This window comes from Scomber japonicus, chromosome 12 (assembly GCF_027409825.1).
Source record: "Scomber japonicus isolate fScoJap1 chromosome 12, fScoJap1.pri, whole genome shotgun sequence".
Classification (NCBI taxonomy): domain Eukaryota; kingdom Metazoa; phylum Chordata; class Actinopteri; order Scombriformes; family Scombridae; genus Scomber; species Scomber japonicus.
In genome coordinates, this window is record NC_070589.1 from 13,277,347 (window position 1) to 13,301,319 (window position 23,973).

General features: G+C 40.9%; 1 protein-coding gene across 2 annotated transcripts; it reads left to right on the top strand.

Moving 5' to 3' along the window:
• Positions 1–20,441: 20,441 nt before the first annotated feature.
• dmbx1a (diencephalon/mesencephalon homeobox 1a) lies at positions 20,442–22,991 on the top strand. 2 transcript variants are annotated; one of them, XM_053330149.1, is made up of 4 exons: positions 20,442–20,788; positions 21,209–21,387; positions 22,018–22,417; positions 22,552–22,991. In XM_053330149.1, exons 1-4 carry the CDS (start codon positions 20,635–20,637, stop codon positions 22,989–22,991), a joined length of 1,173 nt encoding a protein of 390 aa, XP_053186124.1. In that variant the 5' UTR covers positions 20,442–20,634. The 2 variants fall into 2 exon arrangements, with proteins under 2 accessions (XP_053186124.1, XP_053186123.1); XM_053330148.1 differs by having other exon boundaries at positions 20,442–20,786; positions 21,192–21,387.
• The last annotated feature ends 982 nt before the right edge of the window (positions 22,992–23,973 follow it).

A 23,973-nucleotide genomic window follows, 5' to 3' on the forward strand; every position in this document is an offset into this window, starting at 1 on the left:
GTCAAATTGATGCCAGGGGCCAATTAAGTGTGATAGTCCACTGTGAGAGCAAAGAAAACAATGAATCTGGAGGAACACAAGACACAGGACAGATCGAAGCCTTGATAAAGTACTTTCTGATAAGAGTTAGACTGGGATAAAGGACAAGCAACAATAACAATTTCATACTGACATGGGCGTCCTTTGTAGCTTTTGTTTGAGGTGATTCTTCAGCAGTCAACAATCCATAAATAAGAAAGTATGAGATAATTCAAAAGCCTCATCGTCATTCAGAAAAAATAAAAGTATTTCTACAAAGTGAGGTTAACCAGAATTTTTTGACTAATGCTTCAACGAAAGACAATCTTTCCAATGTTGTAACTGTCTTTTTATTTCCCTGATTTTCCTTTCACAGTTAATGAGTCCAGTGGCATTCAGCGCAGCACTGTGGTTGATCTGCAGCTGATCTGCTAAACAGACTGACTGGGCCTCTCCTGCTGGGAGGCAGCAGCTTGAAGTTTACCCAGAGTTCAAGACACTGTGACCCAGAGGTTTGACCCAGACAACTCAGCTCCATGGAGACACCGCTTTGAAAAGATAAACATGCTAACATCTCACATACTGCTGCACAGAAACACACAGGCACAACCGCTAGATGAAAGAGCGAGTTTAAAGAGATTTATCCTAAAACACAACATACCATGGCTTTCTGGGCTTATTTTTTTGTTTAGTGTGTTGCCCCTTTTTCATAGATAAGATACAAGATTGTGTTTATTTTTTATATCTGTCATGTCAGTATGTCAGGTTTGACTGTCATCTTTCTAAAGTTGCTATATCACACCAATGTTTTACAATCATATGAAATTGTCCTCAAAGCAGCAACAAGAGACTATAATGCACTAACATAAATTATGGCTGCATTCCAATCAGGTGTACCAGTTTCATGCTGACTCACCAGCAGTGACTTACTGCAGCTCTTACAGGCCCAGAGACACTGGTGTTTTCACTTTCTCTGATTAGACTGCTGTTCATATGAACTATTAAGTATGAGAAGAATATAACAGGTGCAACAGATCCATCATTTACATTATTCATTACACCTTTGCCTTTCCTGCTGTGACATATCTAACACCTAAACAGAAATCATTAGTATTACTAGTTGCAATGCTTCAAATTTACAGATTTTGGTAAGAAATGTAAATGCAACCACACATGTTAGAATACTAACAAAACACTAATGATAACACAGCAGTTTATTTTAGCCAAATGTGTTTTCACCAAATTAACTTTGGCATTCACTGTTGTAAACATGGCAGATGAGGTGAGAGAGGTGTACACTGGGCGACGAGGAGAAGCTCCTCCGTCCAACCATGAGATCAGAGTAAATATTAACACTGACACACTGCTGTGGAAATACCTCAGTGGCTTACAGGGACTGCGAGGAGCAGGGCAGGAGGATGAGTGGGAGGAGAAGAAAGACGAGTGGACGCAGACATTTAGGTGAGCCAAAAGGTAAACGCCGGGGCAATGCACACACATAACCCTGAATATACACACACACACACACACACACGCACACACACACACACACACACACACACGCACACGCTTAGTGATATCTTCTTAGCCCTCCCCCTATTAACTCTCCAAACCCTAAACACCTCCATCCCTCTGCTGACACGTTCCCTCAGCACCTACACAGAGCTCCCCAAGGAAAATACAGCCAAATCCTCAGCTGACACAACTCACAACCCCCCCAAAAAAAGCCATTGTTACTTTCTATTTCATTACATGCTCATACTTGAGTACAACTTAAAGTATAAATAAAGTACTGAATGTATGTAGATGTTATGTAATGTAGGTAAATTAGGGACATTATTAGGAGGGACCCTTTAGATCCATCACTTACAACCCTTTTATCTTTGCTATTTCTTTCTACTTTAAAAGCTGAGGGAAGGAAGTTGTGATCTGAGGTGATGATAAAAGCACTCGAGGAGGTTGTGGGTTTGAGAATGATCACATTACGAATACATGCTAAAGCTGAGAGCAGACAGTGCGGCCCTCTATTTATTATGTTTTCAGGCCCAAGCAGAATGTTCCATCAACCTGAGAAATATGACAGTGATTTCACCGACACACTCTCAGGCTTCAGCGCAGGTATAGACAGGGATGTGTTTTTGTGCGTGTGTGTGGTGGACATGCATGTGAAAGTGATTATGTGTATATATAGTGAGAGAGGAAGGGCAGCAAGGAGAGAGAGATGGAAAGAGAGGAGAGACAGGAGGGTGAGACAGGGAAGAAGAAAGAGAAGACGACGAGGGAAGTTCATGTTACGTATTTGCTGTGGGGGTGTAACATTTCAGCACTGGACTGATAATAGAGTCAACACACTCTGCACAGGTTTAGGGGCAGAATGATGTATATGAGGAATGTAAGAGTGTCAAATAAAAGCTTTTTATTCACCACAAACTATTAGACACTCACCTACAACACACTTGCCCAATCAGACAACAGAGTCAAACACACATTACTGTTGGATTCACTGTCCATAACAATGTTTCACTAATTAATTATTCATTATCTCGGTACATTTCAATTATGTAAGAACTACTTTCTTGGTAAGAAGAGGAGCTAGAAGTGTAAAGCTGAGTTGCTTTGACACTAAATTTAAGAAAGTCTACTCTGCTGAATAAACCATAAAGCTGACTGTAAAACTGCTTTACTCTGATTACACAGTAATTAAGTGCAGCATGTGTTTAAGAACTGCAGAGAGTGGGCTTTAGTAAATGAAGATAACACAGTATGAAAGTGAAAGGCAGTGTGAGGGAGGTGAAAGACAATAATCAACAGATTAATTTAATTTATTTAAAACAACAAAAATAAAGAAGGCATAAAATCAACGTATAAAATCCTATAGTGGCACTTTTTTTATGGGATTTTAATGGCATCATTGTACCATGAGACAAACAAGATTTGAAGATTATGAGCAACAGAGATTCCGACTAATCGCTGGATTTGATGTGGGAAATGCCTGAAAATCCTGGGATTTTCCACTGTGGTTTAGATGTTTAATCCATCGTGAGATACACAGCGTTATCACTTTTTGCGCGTATGACTACCAGCATTTCATGTTTGCATGTGGCTTCACCATTAATGAAAGACTCAAAAATAATCTTGTTTTTGTAAAACCACACCCTGAGAGCTCAGTGGGTAAAGGTACAGTGCAAATTACTGTTTTTGAGCTTTTTCCAGTGCTTTCATTCACATCTCATGTAAGATGATGGAGTTTGCTTTTTTTGGGAAACTGCCATTTCCAAGGTCAAGAATGAACTTGTGTGCACAATAGCTATGGAAAAGAAACATTTTCAGTGTGAAATATATCACTGATGTGTATATTATGAATATTACTATAAAATCAATATTCATTTGAAAACATTGAATTTCATGTCCATATACAAATCAAGTATGGCACAAGTTAAACTTGGTTTTTCTGTAAAAGATGGAAAGGAACCTTTTTCTGAGCCTTTTTTCTTTTTTCTACTCCTGAACATAATTCAGAAAACACACCATCCCAATGCACTTAACGCTCCTTCAAGTCTTTCACTGTTTCGACTGAACTTTTGGTCTCATGGAGCAGACAAACTCCCAGTGTGCCCTGCTAACTGCAGCTGAATGGTGACCCTTGGGAGCAAGAGAAAGGAGTGTCAGAGGAGAACAGAAGAAGGGACACGGAGGAGGGAAAGGGGAGGCACAACAAGATGGGAGATGAAAGAGATAGATGGGAGAAAAGCAGCAGAGAAAAGAGAGGAAAGGAGGCTTGAAGGGGGAGGCAAGGGGAGGGTCGGGCGGGGTAACGAGGGAAGGTCGTGGTTCTCAGCAGAGGGAGCACACTCTCAGAGGTAGCAGTGTGGAACCACCCAGGGCCTTGTAATAGTTAAATCATATCAATTAACCATGGGACATCAGGGGATTAGGGGTTAATCTCTCCCTTGAGAGAGAGAAATAGTAAATTAGAAAGGAAAGAAAGGGGAGAAAAAGAAGAGATCATAAATGGCTGTGTTGAAAGGAAGATAGCTGACATGATGAATTACAGAGCATGAAAAAGCATGTTTCAGATAAATAAAGAAATTGCCTGAAGGGTGACTTCTTGCTCACTTATGTTATTAACAATGAAGTGCTAAATTACTATACAGAAAATGAACAGTGTAGTGCAACATTTGCATTTCTCTACCAGCATTGAAGAGACCAGAAGTGGCATTTAAGGATTAAAAACAACACAAAACAGGAGATAATCCCACAGCTCGGCCACACCCGCCTGGGAACTGACTTACGCCATTTTTCAATTTGGAGGGAAGGATGAGGGCTTGGAAGAAGAAAAGGGGGTACGAATAATTTACCCCCTCCCTCCAAAGCCTTATTGCCCCCATAAAATTGTCCCCTCAGATTTAAAAACATTCACATTTGATTGAATATGAATTCATATATTATCAGAAAAGGTATATGAGGCAGAGGTTTGGGGGGTCTATATTTGGGAGGGATAGGAGGACTGAGCTTTGGGGGTTTGGAAAAGAGAGAGGAGCCCCTCTTTCTTTGGCGTATATGCAAAAATGGTTGAAGTGGGTAATGGAGCCGTGAGGTAAGAGGATTAAGATCAGCATTGGGTCAGGACTGATAGTGAGGAATGGGGTGATGGTGGGACAAAAGGATGAGTAACAGAGAAAGGAAAAGGGGCAGAAAAAGAAGAGAGAAGGAGAAAAAAGGGAGATGAAGAGCAAATTAGACAGAGATGGGTGATTTGGGGTGGAAGGTATGTAATGGAGATGGGGGGGGGACTGTCCTTCTCATCCTCTCGCTTTAAGGGCCCAAAGACTTTGCTTCGGACTCATAACTGATCATGTGGGATCTGTGTGTCCCCCTGATAGTGAACGGCAGGATAACTCTTAACCTGATACTTGGATTGGCTCCAGAGACAATTAGGGGGCTAACACCATCTGTGCCGCTAAGGGAAGAGCTTGAAGGCTGCATGAAGGAAGGTATGAGCAGTCTGGGAGTTCAAATGCTGATCGCTCAGGAAGTTCTGCAGGATTGAGCGTTTAGAGGTAATAGAGAAGGATGATGGGCTTTAGAGGCTAGTGTGAAGTATAGAGCAAAACCTTCAGTCAGATGCTCTGACAAATGACTTGCAATTCAGACACAAACTTTGTATTCCTCTGGACCCTACCAATCTTTTAAGGAAATAGTTTGACATATTGGGAAATAAACATATTCACTTTACTGCCAAGAGTTAGATGAGAAGATTGACACCACTCTCACATCTGTCTGGTAAATATGACGCTATAATCAGGAGGTGGTTAGCTTGACTTAGCACAAAGACTAAAAGCAAGGAGAATCAGCTAGCTCTGCTGTGTCGAAAGGTAACAAAATGTATCCTCAAGTACCCCCAAAGCTCACTAATGAACACGTCATTTAATTTGTACAAAAGTAAAGCAAGTAAACTCCCAGATGTCACTGCTCCTGACCAAGAAATAGCCTCTCAAATAGCCCACCGTAAAACCACAACTGGTCGTCTTTACACTCTTTTTGTATGGATTAAACAACATATATATAACTTGTTAAGGTTGTTTCCACGCATTATGCTAAGCTAAGCTAACATTTCCTGGCCAACCACACAAGAGAGGTACCAATCATCATCTCTCAAGTATATTTCCCAAAATGTTTGACTGTTTCTTCAACAGCAGCATCCAAATGTGTGCTAAAAGACTGCATCACAACTTCTGAGTCTGGAAAGGGCGAAAGGTGTCTGAAGTTTACAAACTTCTTTTTTATAAGTAGCCTTTGTGAACCAAGTTGCAGCCTGAAAACCAGTTTGTAGAAGCTCAGGGTTCCTGATCTAAATGTTCCTCTGACCGATACGTCTTTCCTTTAGCCAATTAGCTCCCATCACAGGATCAGATTCAACTCCTATTTGCCAGCCAAAGAGGCTCAGCTGCACGACCCCGGCCTCATGGAGCCACACTGCCTTCGCACCCCTCCCTGCCTCACTCACCCTACCCCAAGTCTTAATTCAGACACTTTGAAGTATCTTGGTCTGTGGTGAGGAGCCACTCAATCAATTACGAATGAAATAATCTCCTTATGATATTTCGAGGTTTCTTCAAGTAGAGGAGTGGGGGTGGGTGGGGGGTGCAAGAAGAGATTATGGAAGCCAAATCAGTCTCTCAGCTGCGTCTAAAGTGACAGGGGGAGAATCAGCTGAGAGGATGGTGGGAAATTAAATAAGAAAAAAAAAGATTATGTTTGAGTGTGTCACCTCCGAACACTGCTGTGAAATCTCTAACCTGATCCACGAGGAGGTGGTGGTGGAGTGGAGGAGCGGGGACGGATTATTGCAAGCCGCGTTGAAAAAGGACAAACGGTTGCTTAAAAAGCTTTTTGCTTTCCACTGAGAGAGAGCACACACACATATCAAACGTCTATGTGATGTATCGACTTTATGTGTGACTCACAAAAACAAGCAAAGACAAAGGGAGGCAACGTGTCATCTGGGCTGGAAATCTGAATTCATCTGTGAAACATGCTTCACCTATATTTTCTGCTTTGAAACGTGTATAATCTCACAGACAAACATACAATGAGAATGAAGCTCAAACACTATGAGGTCACAAAGGGAGATATTCATACAGTCATTTGAAAATAGCTACAAAATTCTAAATCTTTCAGATGAAGTTATGTAATACAGCTAAGTCCCAGCTCCAATAAACTTGAATCTTGAACCAAGCCAATGGGAGTCCAGATTGAAGGGGTTAAACATTCATAATAAATTAGAAGAAAAAAGGTGGAAGATTTAACAAACTATTAACTCTGTATTTGTTTTGCCTCTCAGTGGTGTTGGGGATTTAAACTGGATTACCAACTGGATAAAGTGACCAACCAACAGGGGTCTAGTTTGCAGATTTGTATTATTTCAACAGAAAATTGAGCTTGCAAGGTGAATATTTCTGATTACAGTTCATACAGCTAACTTTGGGCCAGGTAACATTTTAGCAATCATTTCCGTTAGCAGGTTAATCCAGGTATGGTAGACATGAGGTGAAGGTGTGTGCTGTTACGCCCATCTGAAAAATTCATCACATCCTGCTCCTCTTTATGACACCCAGCTTTTACACCACTGTCCAGTGTGGCCAGACATGATTGAACATTTTGAGTATACTGACACCTTGAGATAAATTCATCACTTAGTCTACACCTAAACCTCATTGTAGTGAGGTGGGATCAAACTTAAGTAATTAAACCTCTCTTAATGTCCATTTTTCCTCACCCGATATTCTTCTCTGTCTTCAAATAACTGGAGATGTGAGGTTAAGAGCAAAAGAAGGAGAAAAGGAAAAGAAGCAGAAGGAGAGATGTTATAAAGATGGAGGGTTAACATATATAAGTATATATAAGTCCTTTAATTTAGTTTAAACTGTCATGTTTAACCGTCCTGTGCATATAGTAGTTTAGGAAAGTTGTACTGGACATTCCCACTTTAAGTGATATGGATCATTGTACTGTATGATAAAAAGAAGGCTCTGTGTTTGTTTTTATTGTACTATGTGACTATTTCTCCTATATCTTCCATCTTTAGTACCATTTTGGCAGCTGTTTTTGGTAAAAGTCAATAAATACTCAATACATGTGTTACATAAGACAACAAACTAGACTTTTCCCCTTGTCCTCCTGCCTCCCCCTTCTCCCCCACAGTCTCCCCTCTCTCACCCTCATCAGTGTTGCTCACCCATCTTGCCTCAAGCCCTTTTGATTTTCTCCATGGCTGACTGTTGTTTCTGCTGCTGCAAGCTCAGCCATCAGCACGCATTGATCGCTCCCCTTCATCCTCAGCGTCCCCTCCGTTATACCTGACTATGGCGACTAATTCCCCCGTCCTCACCCTTCTTCATCCCAGATTGAGAGGGTCAGAGGAAAAATCAATAACAGTGCCAAGTGGGGCGGGGTCAGGGGTCAACGAGGTGCTTGACAAGTGCGTCAGGGGAAGGAAGGAGTGGGAAAGAAGTGCTTGTCTGAGTGTGTGTGTGTGCGTGTGAGTGTGTGTTGCATAAGGAGTGGTCAAGAGAAACAGAGCGACCAAAGACCTCGTGGGTGCATGTGTCAGGCTTGTCAGGGATCAAATTTATGACCATTGATCGAAGCTGTGTGTGCATGTGTGTGTGTGAGGTGGTGATGAATGTGTGTTTCTTTGGATCATGGTGGAATCTGACAGGGGTGAGGAGTCATCATATAAAGCCCATTATGGCCTAACAAGCCAATGAAACAAATGAATCCCTTGAGATGTCATAGTAAAGGCCCTGCCATTCATGTATCCATCCATCCATCCATCCATCCATCCATTTGTCTGACTATCCATCGATTTTTTGACTTTAATAATGATACAGCACAGTACAAAAAGATATTTTAAAATGATATTCATTTGAAGTGTGATTTAAAAAAAACTTTCCACACTTAAAGGAACAGTTCAACATCTCAGGAAATATGCTTATATGCTTTCTTGCTCGATGAGAAGATCTGTGCAACTCTCATGTCCGACCAGCCAGACTTTATGCTAAGCTAAGCTAACTCCTGGGACTCCAGCTCCATCTTTTTCATACAGACATGAAAACGTAATCAATCTTTTTCTTCTCTGCATGAAGCTCTCTATAAAAGTGTACTTCCCAAAATATCAAAAATATTCCTTTAAAATAGTGCACAAGCAGAGCTGGAATTTTACATTTAACATAAATTAAGACAATTACCACAGTGTTCTAATGTCAAGAAATGCAGTTTCAATGTATTCAAAATGCAGCTTTGCAGCCCAAACCACTTTACCAGAAGCTGATCTGCGATAGTGTCAATTAGCGCTTAGCTTAGCAATCTCCTGCTGCTGCTCAATTTGGCTGTTCGTTCCCCACTGTTTAAATTCCACATCAGTAATCGTTCACTGTAATCTTCCCAGCAACACATAATCACAGGCTTTTAACACTCAGGAATTAGTTCACACTCCTCCCATGGGTAAGTGTGTTAGTGTGTGTGACTTGATGACAACCATTTAATGACTGACATCCACTTCATGATACAGGTAATTATCCCTATTGTACGCTTTATAAAATTAAAACAAGGAAAATAGAGACAGAGGTGACACAAGGTATGACTCAGCTTGGGTTTTCCCTTCTGAGATGCAACTTTTTTTTATACAGACAAAGGCATTATGTTGTATTATAAGCTCCAGAGGTGTCGGCAGACACACACCTACTGCATATCCATGCCACACACAGGCAGTGGGAATGGAAGATGAAAACTTGCAGAAATCCATTTGCAATTTAAATGGAAATGTAATGAGCCCATGTGGCAGTGAATTAGCCTGCTGATCAATTGATCATGTCAAGGACAAATAGGTAAACAAACATATCCATTAGCCTCCTGCTTCACCTCCTCCCTCTGCTCCCTGCTGTGGACGAGTACTGGAGGATCACTGAGAGGTGAGAACATGTGTATGTGCGTTTGTCTGTGTGTGTATGTGACAGCACATTCATGTGAGTGTGAGCGGTGAAGGCAAATACGGCCTCAAGTATATGATTCCATGTGGAGACTCCCTAGAAAAACACAAAGTGCTCAATGCAAACACATATACACAAGTGTAAACACTGACACACACCGCTGCATACCCCACTGTGACTGCCCTGCCCAGCTCGTTACACAGACAGTTGGGCCCAGCAAGGTTCCTTTCAGAGGCGATGGAGAGAGCAAAGGGAGGGGGGGAAGGGGGGGGGGGGTGACGGGGGCCTCTGAGAGACTGAAGCTAGGAGCAGGATGGAGAAAACAAGGGAAAGAACAAGTAAAGAGGCTGAAATGAGACCTGCTGCCTGGCCTCATCCCAATCTGTCAGTGTGTGTGTGTGACTGCTTCAATAGTGTTGGAACAACTGTTAATTTAAACTCTATAAAACGGCTCATGTGGAGACTGGTACACTGAATATAATACTAAGTAAATACAGAGTTAAATATTTTTTGTATTGTAACTCTGCTCAGTGGGCTTACAACCCTTAAAATTTAAATTCTGATATGTTTGGCCACACCTGTGGATACTGGTGTTAACTCTAAGAACATCTTAATAATAGTTAAAGTGCAGGAGTTTTGTTTGAAATCGCATCACGTTTATCTGTCAGGAAGCAAGCTTTGAGCAGTGACTCTGTCTTCTTTATAGATCACTGTGGCTACACTTGTACAAATGTGTATATGTTTCCTCTACAAATGCTCTTCTAGATTACGTCATTGCATGCATGGATACAAATTACAAAAAATGTGCACCTGCAGCTTTTGTCTTCCGAATTTGACTTCAGCACCAGCCTCCACCACTGATACCGCAAACTACTTTGTGCAAAGGCAACTTTGTGCTAATATGTTTATTGATTACATCAAAAGAAATGCCAACTTTAAATAGTACAAAATTAGGGTTTTACATGATGAAAACCTTAAGGATTAGAACTTTAAAAACATGGTCATAACACCTATTTTCTCTTCATTTATTTATTTTTTTGAGAAAAGAGGTATGGATTTGGAGCAAGCCAAAACATCAATGTTCCATAAATCAGTGCACCCCACACTAACTGAGCCACGTCTCTTATTGGTCACAGTTGCTTGTTTCTCTAATCCATCAGAAGTCTCTGAAAACTTGATAACCACAACTAATTAATCTTAACAAGAAAGTGATGGAGAACTGAAAGCCTATCAAAATAATTTAATTAATGCTAGAAGAGAAAAATCTGTTTTCGTGGAGAATCACTCTAGTTGACTTAAAACAGACTTCTAGAGAAACATCTTTGTAAAGAAATCTATACATGTGACAAGGACGACTCAAAAATGGCTTCATTCATTTCAAATACCACAAACTCCATGTGTGGCTGAGTAAACATAGAGGAGATAGAGGCACAAGGCAGGATGACAGCTTCAGCATTTCTATCAGGAGTTATTTCATGCAGGCTGCCTGTTCAACGAACAGAAAAAAGTGCCGCCATCTCCACTTCCAAAGCAGGATAGGATATTACCCTTAGCTTTTGAGGGCAAGGACACATGGAAAGGCATTTGGAAAATTACAATATCTTAGCATATAGTGTATCTTGCAGTGTGAATGATCTGTTTTGGTGACAGGCCAAGTTAGGAGCGTGCTATCACTATAGGAAATACAATGCACATCTGACCTTTTTAGAAGGAGAGCAGATCCACCTTCCTTGTGTGTAATTAAACACACATTACCTGAGTGCATCACCATAGGGAGAAGGTAACCATACCTGTGATTCTACAAATATGGGTGATGGCTATATTTAGACTGTTGATGAGAAAACAGCAGGTTAATACAGGATGAAGAGGGAAGAAAAAAAAGACCCACACAAAAAGAATGAGCTTTTTAAAGAGGACCATTTGTAAAACAAGGAGTTTAAAGCCAGATTACTGGGCAACAATGACACAATCCCTTATGTTCATTCCCGTAATACGCTGTGAAGAAGGGGATTTATACTTTATTGTGGTGGAATGCATCACGGCAGCCTTGCGTCTCCTTCTCCGTCTGCCTGCCTCTTTAGGAAACATTTTTACCCTTCCTGAGGCCAGGTGTAATCCCTGCATGGAGGAAACACAGATGCCTTCAGCCAACTGCTGATCAGCCTTATAATGGTTCAAGTATTACGAGTGATACCACCAGAGGGAAAATTCCTTCAATCCAGTTTAAAGCTTTCTTTACACTGGCTGACTCCACAAAGGACTGTGTTGGTTTGGGTGGCTGCTTTGTTGGATTTCTCCCCGACAGCTCTCCTCGTCTCTTGGTTTGAGTTGGATTGCATTGGATTGTCTTAATTGCCTGTAATGACTAAATTGTCCCAACTACTTGCTTCATTAGCTCTATTAGCTCTATTAGGAAGGAACGGAGCCGAGGAGGAGACGGTAATTGAGAGTGTTAATGAAGGCAACATGATGAGTGCCATGCTGAATGTGGCTAAAATTAAAAGTAAAAGTGTGATGTTTTTGCTTTACATAAATTTGATGCATTGGTGGGGGATTTTTATGTGGAATAATACCAGATAAATTACATTTAAAAATGTATATAAGTGAGATTTTCAAAAAGGAAAAACTTAGCCAAAATCACATCAATTACACAAGATGACACCATATGGAATACACTAGACTTTGATTGTAAACATTAGTCTGTAATACTGCAGGTATTACTTCATCTCACCACCTATTCCTTTCAAATTTAGAGCTCTCAGTCTCCTAAAACCCAGCTCCAGATTAAGGTCTGACTGTCCGCAGTGGAGCAGATACAGTGGGATTTTCTGTTGTAAAGACAGATGTTTTAGAGGAAGTGAAGGGATTCTGGCTCTACAGAGGAGCTTTACAGGGGATAGCATTGTCATCGCTGTTAAGATTTGGCCCTATGAACCCATTACTTTAACTGGAGGAGGAATCTGGGCAAAGTGGGCTACAACCTGTGTCACTATGAACAGAGGGTATAAGAGGGAGAGCCACTCTGGCATCAAATAGTATTATCTTGAATCTGTGGAGAGCATCACAGATGAATAGTTGAGCAATTTTTGAGTGTGACACTTATTTTTAATAAACCACAAAAAAATGTAATTCAAACAATGTAAGTACTTTCATATAGATGATGAAAACTTGTAGAGGTGGAGCTAAATGTTTAACAAGTCCTAACAGAGAACTGAAATGTCAGCCCCCTTTTTTCTGCCTGAACAAATACAACTAAAAAGATGCAAACATGGTACTGAGTCTCTCTGTCCATAATTTGAGGTAAATGTGTATCTGCAGTACGAGCGAGTTAAATTTGAGCACCTCATCAATTTAACTTTGTTTGCATTCAATAACAACATATCCCATGAGGTACTGTTAAAGGAGCTGCAGTTGTTGAAATGTTAAGGAGGAAAAAAAGTAAATAATACTGTTTTTATCTTAAAAAAAAGGGTCAGTCTTATATTCACATTTGATCACTCAGTAGACCTTCAGTAGTAGTAGTATTAATGAATAGCTTTTAACACAGGTGGTAACCCTAATCAACAGCTACGGCTATTAATGTTTTGTGACACTCATATAATTCCTTTACACCAGTCATATGTGTAAGCAGTAACACATAATTATGGAAACCCATCAGCTTTCCATCTATATGTCTAACTGTTTAATTATCTATATTCATATATGTGTAAAATACATCTGTGACTTTGCTGTTGTCTCTACCCAAGTTCTTCAACATGCTTTCAGCAGTGAAAACATACTTTAATTTAATAATTTGTCCATTTTAATATCACACTATTAATAATTTATTCACCAATACGGATTTATATTTTATATATGTGCATTTCTGTGGTCATAAATATGAACTGGGTCTTTAAATGAAAGAGGATGGTGGTGCATGCAGGAGTTAATGTTGACACATGATGTTTCCTCCCTGCAGGTATATATTTGGTGGAGGTTTGTCAGTATTACTGAACTCTTCCAGGAAACTTTGACCCTCCCTGTGTGATCTCTCCTGGTTCAATCCTTGAGTGTGTGAGATTTTTTTTCTCTCTCCAACAATCTCTTGTTCTCGCTCTCCTTTTCTTTCTCATTCTCTGCCACTCTCTCCAGTTTTTCCTTCTTCTTTTTTTTTCAACACATAGGTGGATTAAGGCAGAGGGGCTTTTGTTTAGATAAAGCGAAGGATTAGGGAGAGATTTGCCCCCATAAAGTTGTGGGCTTGATGGGCCTTTTATCCCTGCATGTCCCTAAAGCTGTGTTGCCTCTGGATTAGGACTATACAATGGGGCCCCTTGTGCAGAGGGATCCGGGCCAGAGAGAGAGGGAGAGAGAGAGAGAGAGGAGAGAAGGCAAGGAAAAGAAATGAGACAGAGGGATTGAGACAAGGGAGAAAAGAGGGCAGGAGGAAAAAGAGAAGGGGATGGATGGAGAAAGAAGAGGGGGGGAATTATACAGCTCTAAGAGGAAACTGACAGGTTGAAAACTTTTAGATGAGGGATTTGCAGAGGAGATCCTGAGATCTTGTCACCAATAAAAGGGATTTCAGGAGGATTCAGAGGTGTGGTGCTGACAATAAACCGCAAATTGTGGCTCTTTAAATTCATTTATCCAGAAATATTCAAATAAATAAATAAAGGAAAAGGAGAGCAGGGTCTTACAGTGGAAGTGCTGCTAATAACGTGTCTAAGAGGTGGCTCCTGGCAAATTGCTTTGTTATTCTTGTCAAAAAGGTCTCCTGCAAGAAGTCGATTTTAAACTACACATCAAAATGATTAATTGCCGTGGGATGAACAGATGCTGAAATACCCTTGAATGGTGCCGGGGAGGCTGAAGCTTGCTGGATTGCAGACCTAATGTATTCATGAAGTTGCAGAAACATCATTAAGAGTATTAATTAGCCATTAGAGAGCAGAATTCACCGGCATTAAAGATGGTTTTGTTCTTCATACCTCTGTCAAATACAGGCAGAGACAACCAGAAGAAGTTCAGTTAGATGTATTAATAGAGAAAAATGAAAAGCTGACACTTCTTCCCTCCAAATAGAGTTTCATCACTTTGGGAGGGGTTCAAACTTGAATGAAATGATGGGAGAGAATCATTAATGCTTCTGCCAAATGAACATTTTTATATTCGTCATGGAGGTCATTGTTTACCCACCTTTTATTGAGCAGTGTATTGTCGGGTACAGGGGTAAGGGGAGCTGTTTTTTTTGGCGTTTAAGCCCCTCAGATGCGCTGGACAGCTCTAGTCGCTCTAAGGAGCTTTAGGTGGAGAGGCGCTGAGAAGAAACTCTTTCTCGCTTTAATTGCTTTAGAGACGGTCCTCACAAAGAGACAGTGGCCAGATTTACCTCCCGTTTAAGTTCTTATTTCCATTGGTTCACAAGTTAATCCTCTTTCTTTCTCAGACCTCGGAGAAAAGCGAGTGATAGGAGCCTACCAAGAAGACAGAACCAGAGAGGCACACGAGTTTCCAGGAGGGAGACTTTGAAGTGCACATGGAAAAACTTTCAGGTGGTTAAAAAGAAACAAATCTAGTAGAGAACTCGACATCAATCATTGATCACGGTTATTAACATTATAATAAAATTAATAATACAATTAATACTATTAATAATAATAATAATACCCGGCCCAAATGTTTTTTCTTGTTAGATATGACAATAACCACAGTTACACATTCAATGATTTATTCATGTTTTAGGCTAATACTTAACAACATTTAAACAAATACACATTCAGTATTTAAATCGCCCCTCCTACCATACATTTTCTAATTTCCTACCAAAAAAAATGTGCCAAATTTTAAATCAATTCAATAATTACATAGTAGAAAATAGAGTGACTGACATCTGCCAATATTTAAAATACAAGGTTTGTTTTGACATAAAAATTAGAAGAAATACTAAAAAAATAAATCACGCCCCCATCTCTTTCTCTCTCTCTCTCTCTCTCTCTCAGTCACACACACACACACACACACACACACACACACACACACACACACACACACACACACACACACAAACTTTAAAGTAACCAGTGAAAACCCTTATAAATGTCCGAAAACGACACATTGTCCCTTAGCAGTTATGTGCTGTGTGTTTTAATGTGCGCATAAACTCATGAACATTAATATTCTCTATTCCATGAAATCTTTTGTCTCCTGTTTAAATTTGTGAGAATAGTGAGAAACATGGTCAGAGATAAAACTGCGTCATAGGCCAAGCACTTTCCCAAAGAATCTCCCAACAAAATATGCAAGCTTTACATTAAAAGGCTACTTTGCGCTGCCCTTAATTCCCTACCTAAACGGTTTTGCTCCGGGAGAAGAAATCTTCTCTAAAAACCCTTCAAGAAGAGAAGGGCATTATTGCCCTAATCCTCTTACCCGCAGTCATTTTAAGACAGGGGTTTTTGGAGGCTGAGATGGCGTCTTGTCTTCCCTATCCCATCCCAAATCCTTCCAGGCCGGGAGAGAGTTTAAAGGCAGCACCCTGGCATCTATTAGCCATCTTTCTAAAGTCTCTCGCTCCTCCAGTGGCATGAGAGAAAAAAGCCGAAAAGCAAACAAACCAAAGGTTGGTTCCTTTTTACCACAAAAACTAAAGAAAGGCAATTGGATTTATGTGCGAAGTGCATACAAGCAATTTGAGGAGCTGATTTGAGCATATTTGCAAACAAAAACAAGTAAAATCATTTCACATGCTGTCAGGGTCACCTCATAATTTTATGTTCAAAATTTGCTAAAACAGTGTCTTCTTTTGTTATAAAAACATTTTTTATGGATAATTCGTATCTTGACAGTAACATTTTATCTCACAAAGTTTGAGCTTGAGGAATATAAACCACTATAATTTATGTAAATTGTAGCACAAATGTACAATAAAATCAAATACAGTGTTCAAAGGTCTGAGATCATTCTATGCGAAATTGGTCCCATAGGCTATATCCCATTTAATATAAACTAAAAGTAACCTATCTAGGCATTTACTATATGGAGCAGTGAAAAAGCTTCACTGTTTACATTTCAGTGATGTTTATCAACACCAGAAAACGAGAAGAAAAACAAACACACATGTGGGATTTGGCGGACATAATGTGCTTAAATAGTTCATATTTGAAAATAAGTCCAGAAGTCAGAGCAGCGCAGTCTGCAGCTGGACGATCAGCCGTCTTTATTGACTTGACTGACATTAAGGAGAGCCAATAGAAAGCCAGCATGACCCCAGCGAAGCTCTCCTTAAAATCCCTCCTCCAGGCTCTCGCGCTCCAGCAGATGGCGGCTTCCCACTTCTGCGCGAGACGCGGAGAACTCACCACGAGCATAGAAGAGAGCTGCGCGCGATAGGAGCGCGAGCGGACTGAACCGGAGTGAAACAAACAGACTGGATGACTTTTTCTTTACCCAACATCTTATCTCACTGCCGGACAAAAAGACGGACAAAGTTGGGCTCTAGAAACTGATAAACAGCAGCTGAAGAGGAACCTGCAGACTGAAGAAGTTGAGGAGCTCAGACTCTCAAAACAGAAAAGACGACTGTCTCCTGAGGAGGTAAAAACTTTTCTGGTATCTATTTATTCCGTTGAACATGCTAGTTGTAACAGTATCATGTTTTTACCGTGTACAGCTATTCACATTTTATCAGCCAGTCTCACGTCAGTAAGGAAAGTTGCCAGTGTTTCTTGCTCAGAATGAAGTTTATGTATTGTTTATCTATTGTGTAAAGTGAACAAGAAACAGGCTAAATGTATGTTATATTATATGAAGCCTATATTTAAATCTTCATTCAGTGAGGACGAAAGTAGGTTTTGGTTGGAACCATCTTTTTATTTCTGTCATAAATCAGGGTTAATTTTTAAACATTCTGTGTAAAACCCAAAAATGTAGTCTGACGCGAGAACTTACATTTCTAACGGTCACATCACAAATAATACAACATTTCAAAATTATGGGGCAACATTTTTTTATTAATTATTCACTCCCAAAATAAAAAGGTTCCTGTGTTTGACTCGTTTTACACACATGACCCAGTCTCTCCTGAAAGGAAGCTTTTTGGAGTTTATGATATTATTTACTCTAAATGAGTACTGAATCAATTTGACAGATGCACAAACATGGTGATAGGTTTTTTTCTCCTGTTTTAAATGTCACTGTTCTGTCGACTCCTGCAGAATTATTCAGTGATATTTTGATCTTAAAACGGTTTAACAGACTTAATAAATGCTGACAATAAATTATCATACATTAAAATACCTTTAAATTTCAATCTGGATTCTGCATAACAAATATCCTTCATAATAATTGCTCAGAGAGAAAATCAAAGATGGTCCTCGCCCTCTGACAGTTTACACTGGTGACACAGCAAAGAGCAGATTGTCAGGTCGACTCGTGCCCCTGAGGGCTGTTATCAAATAACATTTTTCCTCATTTAGTCGGATCAAAGAGTTGCACTGTACATGCCAATTTACATAATGACGGTTTGATAATCGAAGCATTGAGCGGGGCTGCCAGGAGGGCCCAGTGCCTGGAGCACAGAGAGGCTTATGAATGACAATAACAGCACTGACAGGCTCACAGTGATGAGCTATTGTGCTGAATTTGATATGGGCAGGAGGATACAGGCTATAACCACACATGTAATGGTAAATATAAAAGGAAGGTAATCATGAGAAGGTAAACATGCAAGCTAGAAAGTTTGCAAAACATAAGAATAGGAGTTACACATCCTCAAAAAAGGCCAAAAAATGTTTTTCTTTGGAGTTATATTAAATGGGGGGATAGTGTCCATGTGCACAAGAGAGTTTAAAATCAGTGCACACAATTTAAGACCTCAGACTTCCATCTATGCTTGCAGACAAGCAGGTTCAAACAAGCACAAATAAACATACAAAAACGTGTAGACGACAGCCTACAAGATGTATTTATTTCATATAAACTTGAGCGATTTAAATCTACACTTTAAATTTCAGAGATAACATGCAGAAAAGAAAAAAAGGCAATCTTGGGTCTATTACTAGAACACTCACGCACGCACACGTGCCCACGCGCGCACGCATAAACGCACACGCGGAATCTCCAACCCAGAGCTAACCACCCAGTCCCACTGTACGTCCGTCCGTGTCAGCGTTGATGATAAATGGAGGGCCTCGCAGTCGAAACCTATTTGCACTTCCATTAGACGAGGAGCCAAATGGGGATCAACATGCATATTTTTACCCGCGGAGAAGCCATACATCTCAGCCAAAACGTTGCCCCGGGGCGATGGGATAAGAGGCCGCCCGAGAGGGGAGGGGGATGAGGGGGGATACTGGGAGGGGGGCCCATTCAACTCAAATACTTGGGGGAGTAAAGTAAATGTTTAGCGAAGCACCTTCTGTCCCGGCGAATTAAACTATTCCCCACTGCCCTCTGATCACATTCATCAGCCGCCGCAGCCACTTAATAGGCTGGGAATGGGCACTGCGGGCATCACACACACACACACACACACACACACACACACACACACACACACACACACACACACACACACACACACACACACACACACACACAGGCTCGGTCTACGCACTGGAAATCTGAGAAATGGGCAGAAAAAACTGTTTTCCGAGAACGACCACCCAGTCCTCTCTGTTTTATAAAAGTTAGCCTGGTTTCCAAGAGCCTTTGGCCTATGACTCTATTAATTATTAACAATAATTACCACTGTTAAAATGTTATTATTATTATTACTATTATTATAATTATTGTTGTTATTGATAAATTACTCGATACATATTGAGTAAAGCTTACAATTAACATGGGATTGTTTTACTAATTATACACGTATCGATTGATAGACCAAAATTGAAACCAATTTATATTGTATTGTTTCAGGAAATGTATACATTTAAAGAGGTGATAATTGATCTATGGACTGGTCATTTATTGGTTTCCTATAGATTGGTACAACATTCTATAAAACCTTGTAATAAAAGCTTGTAATTAATTTGGTGACATTTATAAGCCCATGTCCACTGATATTGTAAAATAATCAAATTAATAAAAAAGGATACACTTAAAGTTTTGTCTAAAATATTTTCAAGTCCAAAAACGTAACCAGCTCCCTGGATAGTGTACCTGTCACACAGCAGAAAGATTTATATCTTTTCCCTGTGGTCTCTCTGTAGCCTAATAGTTATAATAACTGGTTGGGCCTCCGAGATATCCCCTCCTGTCAGCCTCCTCCGTACTAATACATATCTAATCGTGTCCTCAAGCGTTTCATCTATGAAAATCTTGGTGGTGAAGGAGAACCACAAAAATAGAGTTTTGGAAAGCTGCTGCCTTGTGAAAGACTGTAACTTATATGTTTAATCTGTTCCTATTAATATACAGGAATAATAGCTAATATATACCTTATGTTAATTATAAATGACATAAAGTTGCCCGAAATAAATCACAAGCTTTGCTGATAGATATAAAATAATATTTAGAAAAGATGAGTAAGTCGCAAAAATTAAGACCACCGAGAGAAGCATTTCAGTAATCATAGCCTATTAAAAAATAATCCTGCTATCCCGTTTCAGGTTTGCCACCGAGACCCGGAACAAATCTCCTTATATCATTTTCCAACACATTTCATCAATGCGCTGATCTGTCAAAGCAACGTTTTCAATGGGGATTTGGCTTCTCCGGGATCACAGAAAAGTAGTGAATACATTCATGAATAAGGCATCCGTCACGGTTCATTATGGGAACGAGTGATAATTACCCCAATTAAAAGTCTTTTGTATAATTAATGGAATGAACAGAGCGATAATTGGATGTTAATGGATAACACGTTTGTCTGAGTGCGCACATTAAAATCTATTGGCCCTTAAGCGCGTGGGCCTGCTGTCATTTACTAATAAAAAGGCTCGTGCATGTCATATTGGTGGATCACCCAGAAATAGATGTTTCTGATGTATTAAAATTATCAAAATGTAGGGTTGGTTTGACGTGTCCAATAGTGGCAGCGTGTCCATCAGCAGCCACGCGCCCTTCACGTCAAAATGTCCTTGAGTAAAACACTGAACCCTCCAATCCTCTCTTCTGTTCACAGGTATAGCGACCTCTCACCATGCAGCACTACGGGGTGAACGGCTACTCTCTGCACGCTATGAACTCCCTGAGCGCCATGTACAACCTGCACCAGCAAGCCGCGCAACAGGCACAGCACGCGCCCGACTACCGGCCGTCCGTGCACGCGCTCACACTGGCAGAGAGACTAGCTGGTAATTGAGTGCACGCTCACACACACACACACGCACACACACGCACACACACACACACACGCACACGCACACGCACACACACACACACACACACACACACACACACACACAAATTACCAACATTAAAGGAACTAGCTTTTGAAAACGGCACATATTTCATAAGATTTTTTTATTCTGCAATGTAGGAGGCTATAACTGCATGTGAGCCTCTTTTCTTAATTTCTTAGTTTGACAGTTTAACGAAATGATGACAGATGACCTTGTAGCCAATTTGCCAATATTTAGTTTTGAATACTTGCATGTTAGATTTTTTTTATTTTAATAACCTATTTAGGCATTGGAAACACTGCATAATCCCATCATGCCCAGTACAATAAAAGTTGCCGCGTGTTTTCTCTTCCAACGGCTGCGCATTTCAAGACATCATTTTAGAGGCTCGCTACGGCTCTCAGCACCGCAAACAGCGCCGGAGCCGCACGGCCTTCACGGCACAGCAGCTGGAAGCGCTGGAGAAGACTTTCCAGAAGACCCACTACCCGGATGTGGTGATGAGGGAGCGGCTGGCCATGTGCACCAACCTGCCCGAAGCCCGCGTGCAGGTAGGAATGACCTAATATTGAAACACTAAATATTACACAGATAATATTCAAATGTGGACTGGTGTGATTGTAGAGCTAAATAATGTATTAGGAGAGGTGTTAGATGTCTGTGATTTTATTATAGAAATATCCTTTCAGTATTATGTGAAATTATATCCAGCTTCCTGTAATATTGGGAGTTTTATTATCCTATGAGTTTTTAAGATCACTGTTCTTTTGGAATAACAAGAATCAAAATAGATACATCTCTATCAGGTCATAAAAACTCATTAAAACAATTCTGTGTGCACTAAAATAAAAAATTCATACTAAAGGAAAAAATCATAATGCTTCTTCGCACACAGTACAATTTTCTACTAACTCTTGCACAAAAAAAAGTAGGTTGGCCAACTGAATCAACTCATATTTTGTTTTTAAACTCCAACTCACTGCTGTTAGAGCCTTGTAGACATGCATGTTATTAGTGGCACTTGCACATTGTTGTATTGATTTTTTTATGCACCAATCAAAGGTTTTGCATTCACCAAAATCAATCGCTGCGGCTCATTTCAGTCCTTAACACAGTGTGCATCATCAGCAGCACATATTTTGTCTGCTTTGCCTCTGACTGTCTTCCTCTCTGCTCACCAGGTTTGGTTCAAGAACCGCAGAGCCAAGTTCCGTAAGAAGCAGCGCAGCCTCCAGAAAGAGCAGCTTCAGAAGCAGAAGGAGGCATCAGGGGAAGGAGGAGCTGAGAAGGAGGATGCACCTCCCTCCACCACCATCCTCCCTGACACCCAACTGCCTCCCCCATCCTCCTCGTCCTCCTCCTCTTCTCTGGAGACAGAAGGTCCTGTGGTTCGTCCCGTGCCGCTGGACATGGAGCTGAACGTCACGTCAGCAGAACACTCTGGCAGTGAGTCAGCGACGGAGGATAATGCCACAGACAAGGAGGACGACACTAAATCTCAGAGAGATGAGATGAAGTGTGAGAGAGCCGTGACACCTGGAGATGTCTCCCCCACTTGCAAAAGACTCAGCCCTAAACCAGGTAAGCACATAAGATACTTGATTTCTTTATCATTCACACACTCGTCTCATGGCCGCTCCCTCAAACCCATCAGTTCACTAATTAAATGTATACACTGATCAAAACTTTACTAATCCCCTCTTCTTTCTGTCCAGACTCTCCGCTGGTCTCTCCGTCGGTGACCCCCTCATCCTCCAGCAGCGGCCTGGCCGGCAGCGGTCCTCTCTCTCAGAGCCACTCTTACTCTTCCTCCCCTCTCAGCCTGTTTCGTCTGCAGGAGCAGTTCCGTCAGCACATGGCTGCCACCAACAACCTGGTGCACTACCCTGCTTTTGACCTCGCTGCCCCATCTTCACTCCCCTATCTGGGAATGAATGTTAACATGCCCCCTGCACCGCTGGGCTCTCTGCCCTGCCAGTCTTACTACCAGTCCCTGTCTCATCATGCCCAGCAGGTGTGGAACAGCCCGCTGCTACAGGCATCGGCTGCAGGCGGCCTCACAAGCCACAACAGCAAGACCACCAGCATTGAGAACCTGCGTCTGAGGGCCAAACAGCATGCTGCCTCTCTTGGACTGGACACAATGACTAACTGAGAATGAGACTGTATGGAGGACAGTGAAATCTAGGCCAGATCCTCGGCTTACACATCGCCCCATCCTACTCCTGTGTCTGTGTGACTGTGATAGTTCTTTAGGAGCCGTATACTGACCCCTTCTTGAGTAGATGGGCACGGGACATGCAGAAAATGTCCAAAAATAAAACCTGCCAGCATGCACCGGATTTACAGAACTCCATAGCTCAGCATTTTGAGAAAGACCACACTTCTACAGCCTGTTTAACTCCTCTTCGCTTCTGTTGCAGCTAAAGGTCCAGCAGTGTAACCCCGGGAAACGACAACCATTACGATACTGAACTTTGCAAGAATACAATATGATGAATAAAGTGAATGTCTCGTCTAAAAGGAAACTGATTGCATTTCTGACACATGACATTGTAAGATCATGTTTCCAACAGACATGTAATGCTGGACCTATTTAACATCTGAAAAAAAAGCAAAAAGTATCACTGAATATGATGTGCACAGCTGGCGATGGAGGCACAAAGATTAAAGACAATGCAAATAATGTTTACAAGAATAATGTGAATAAATGAGGCACTTTTGGAGGAACTAGGCTTCGTCGGCCAGGAGGAGAAAAAAAAAGCATTGCTTATGCGGCAAAGAGACCATTTCTGTCACAGGACCACTGACATTTCAATTAAGCTATTATGTACATAGCATGTACTACATAACAGCACATAAATAAAAATAAACTCAAGCCATGTTGTCCTCAACAGCATAATTAAAAGTGACTAATTTACCAGTTTAATGGCCAGTAATATGGCACTTCAACAGAGGCTGGCTTGACAATGAGAAAATGATTTCAGTGACTAAATTCTCAAAGCCTTTAATTACATTTTGCCCTGGGCTGAGAGAGCGGGGGCAAATGCAATTATGAACATGCATACCATTTAAAAAAAACGCCTTTATCAATTCAAAAGGTCTGTACACTAAAACGGTCTATTAACGTGGCCGCA

Excerpts from the sequence above, each read along its gene's own strand:
- dmbx1a (XM_053330148.1), top strand. The coding sequence starts at position 20,635 with ATGCAGCACTACGGGGTGAACGGCTACTCTCTGCACGCTATGAACTCC. Across the intron at positions 20,787-21,191 it reads ACACTGGCAGAGAGACTAGC|CGGCTGCGCATTTCAAGACA; the intron begins TGGTAATTGAGT and ends TTTCTCTTCCAA. Across the intron at positions 21,388-22,017 it reads TGCCCGAAGCCCGCGTGCAG|GTTTGGTTCAAGAACCGCAG; the intron begins GTAGGAATGACC and ends TCTGCTCACCAG.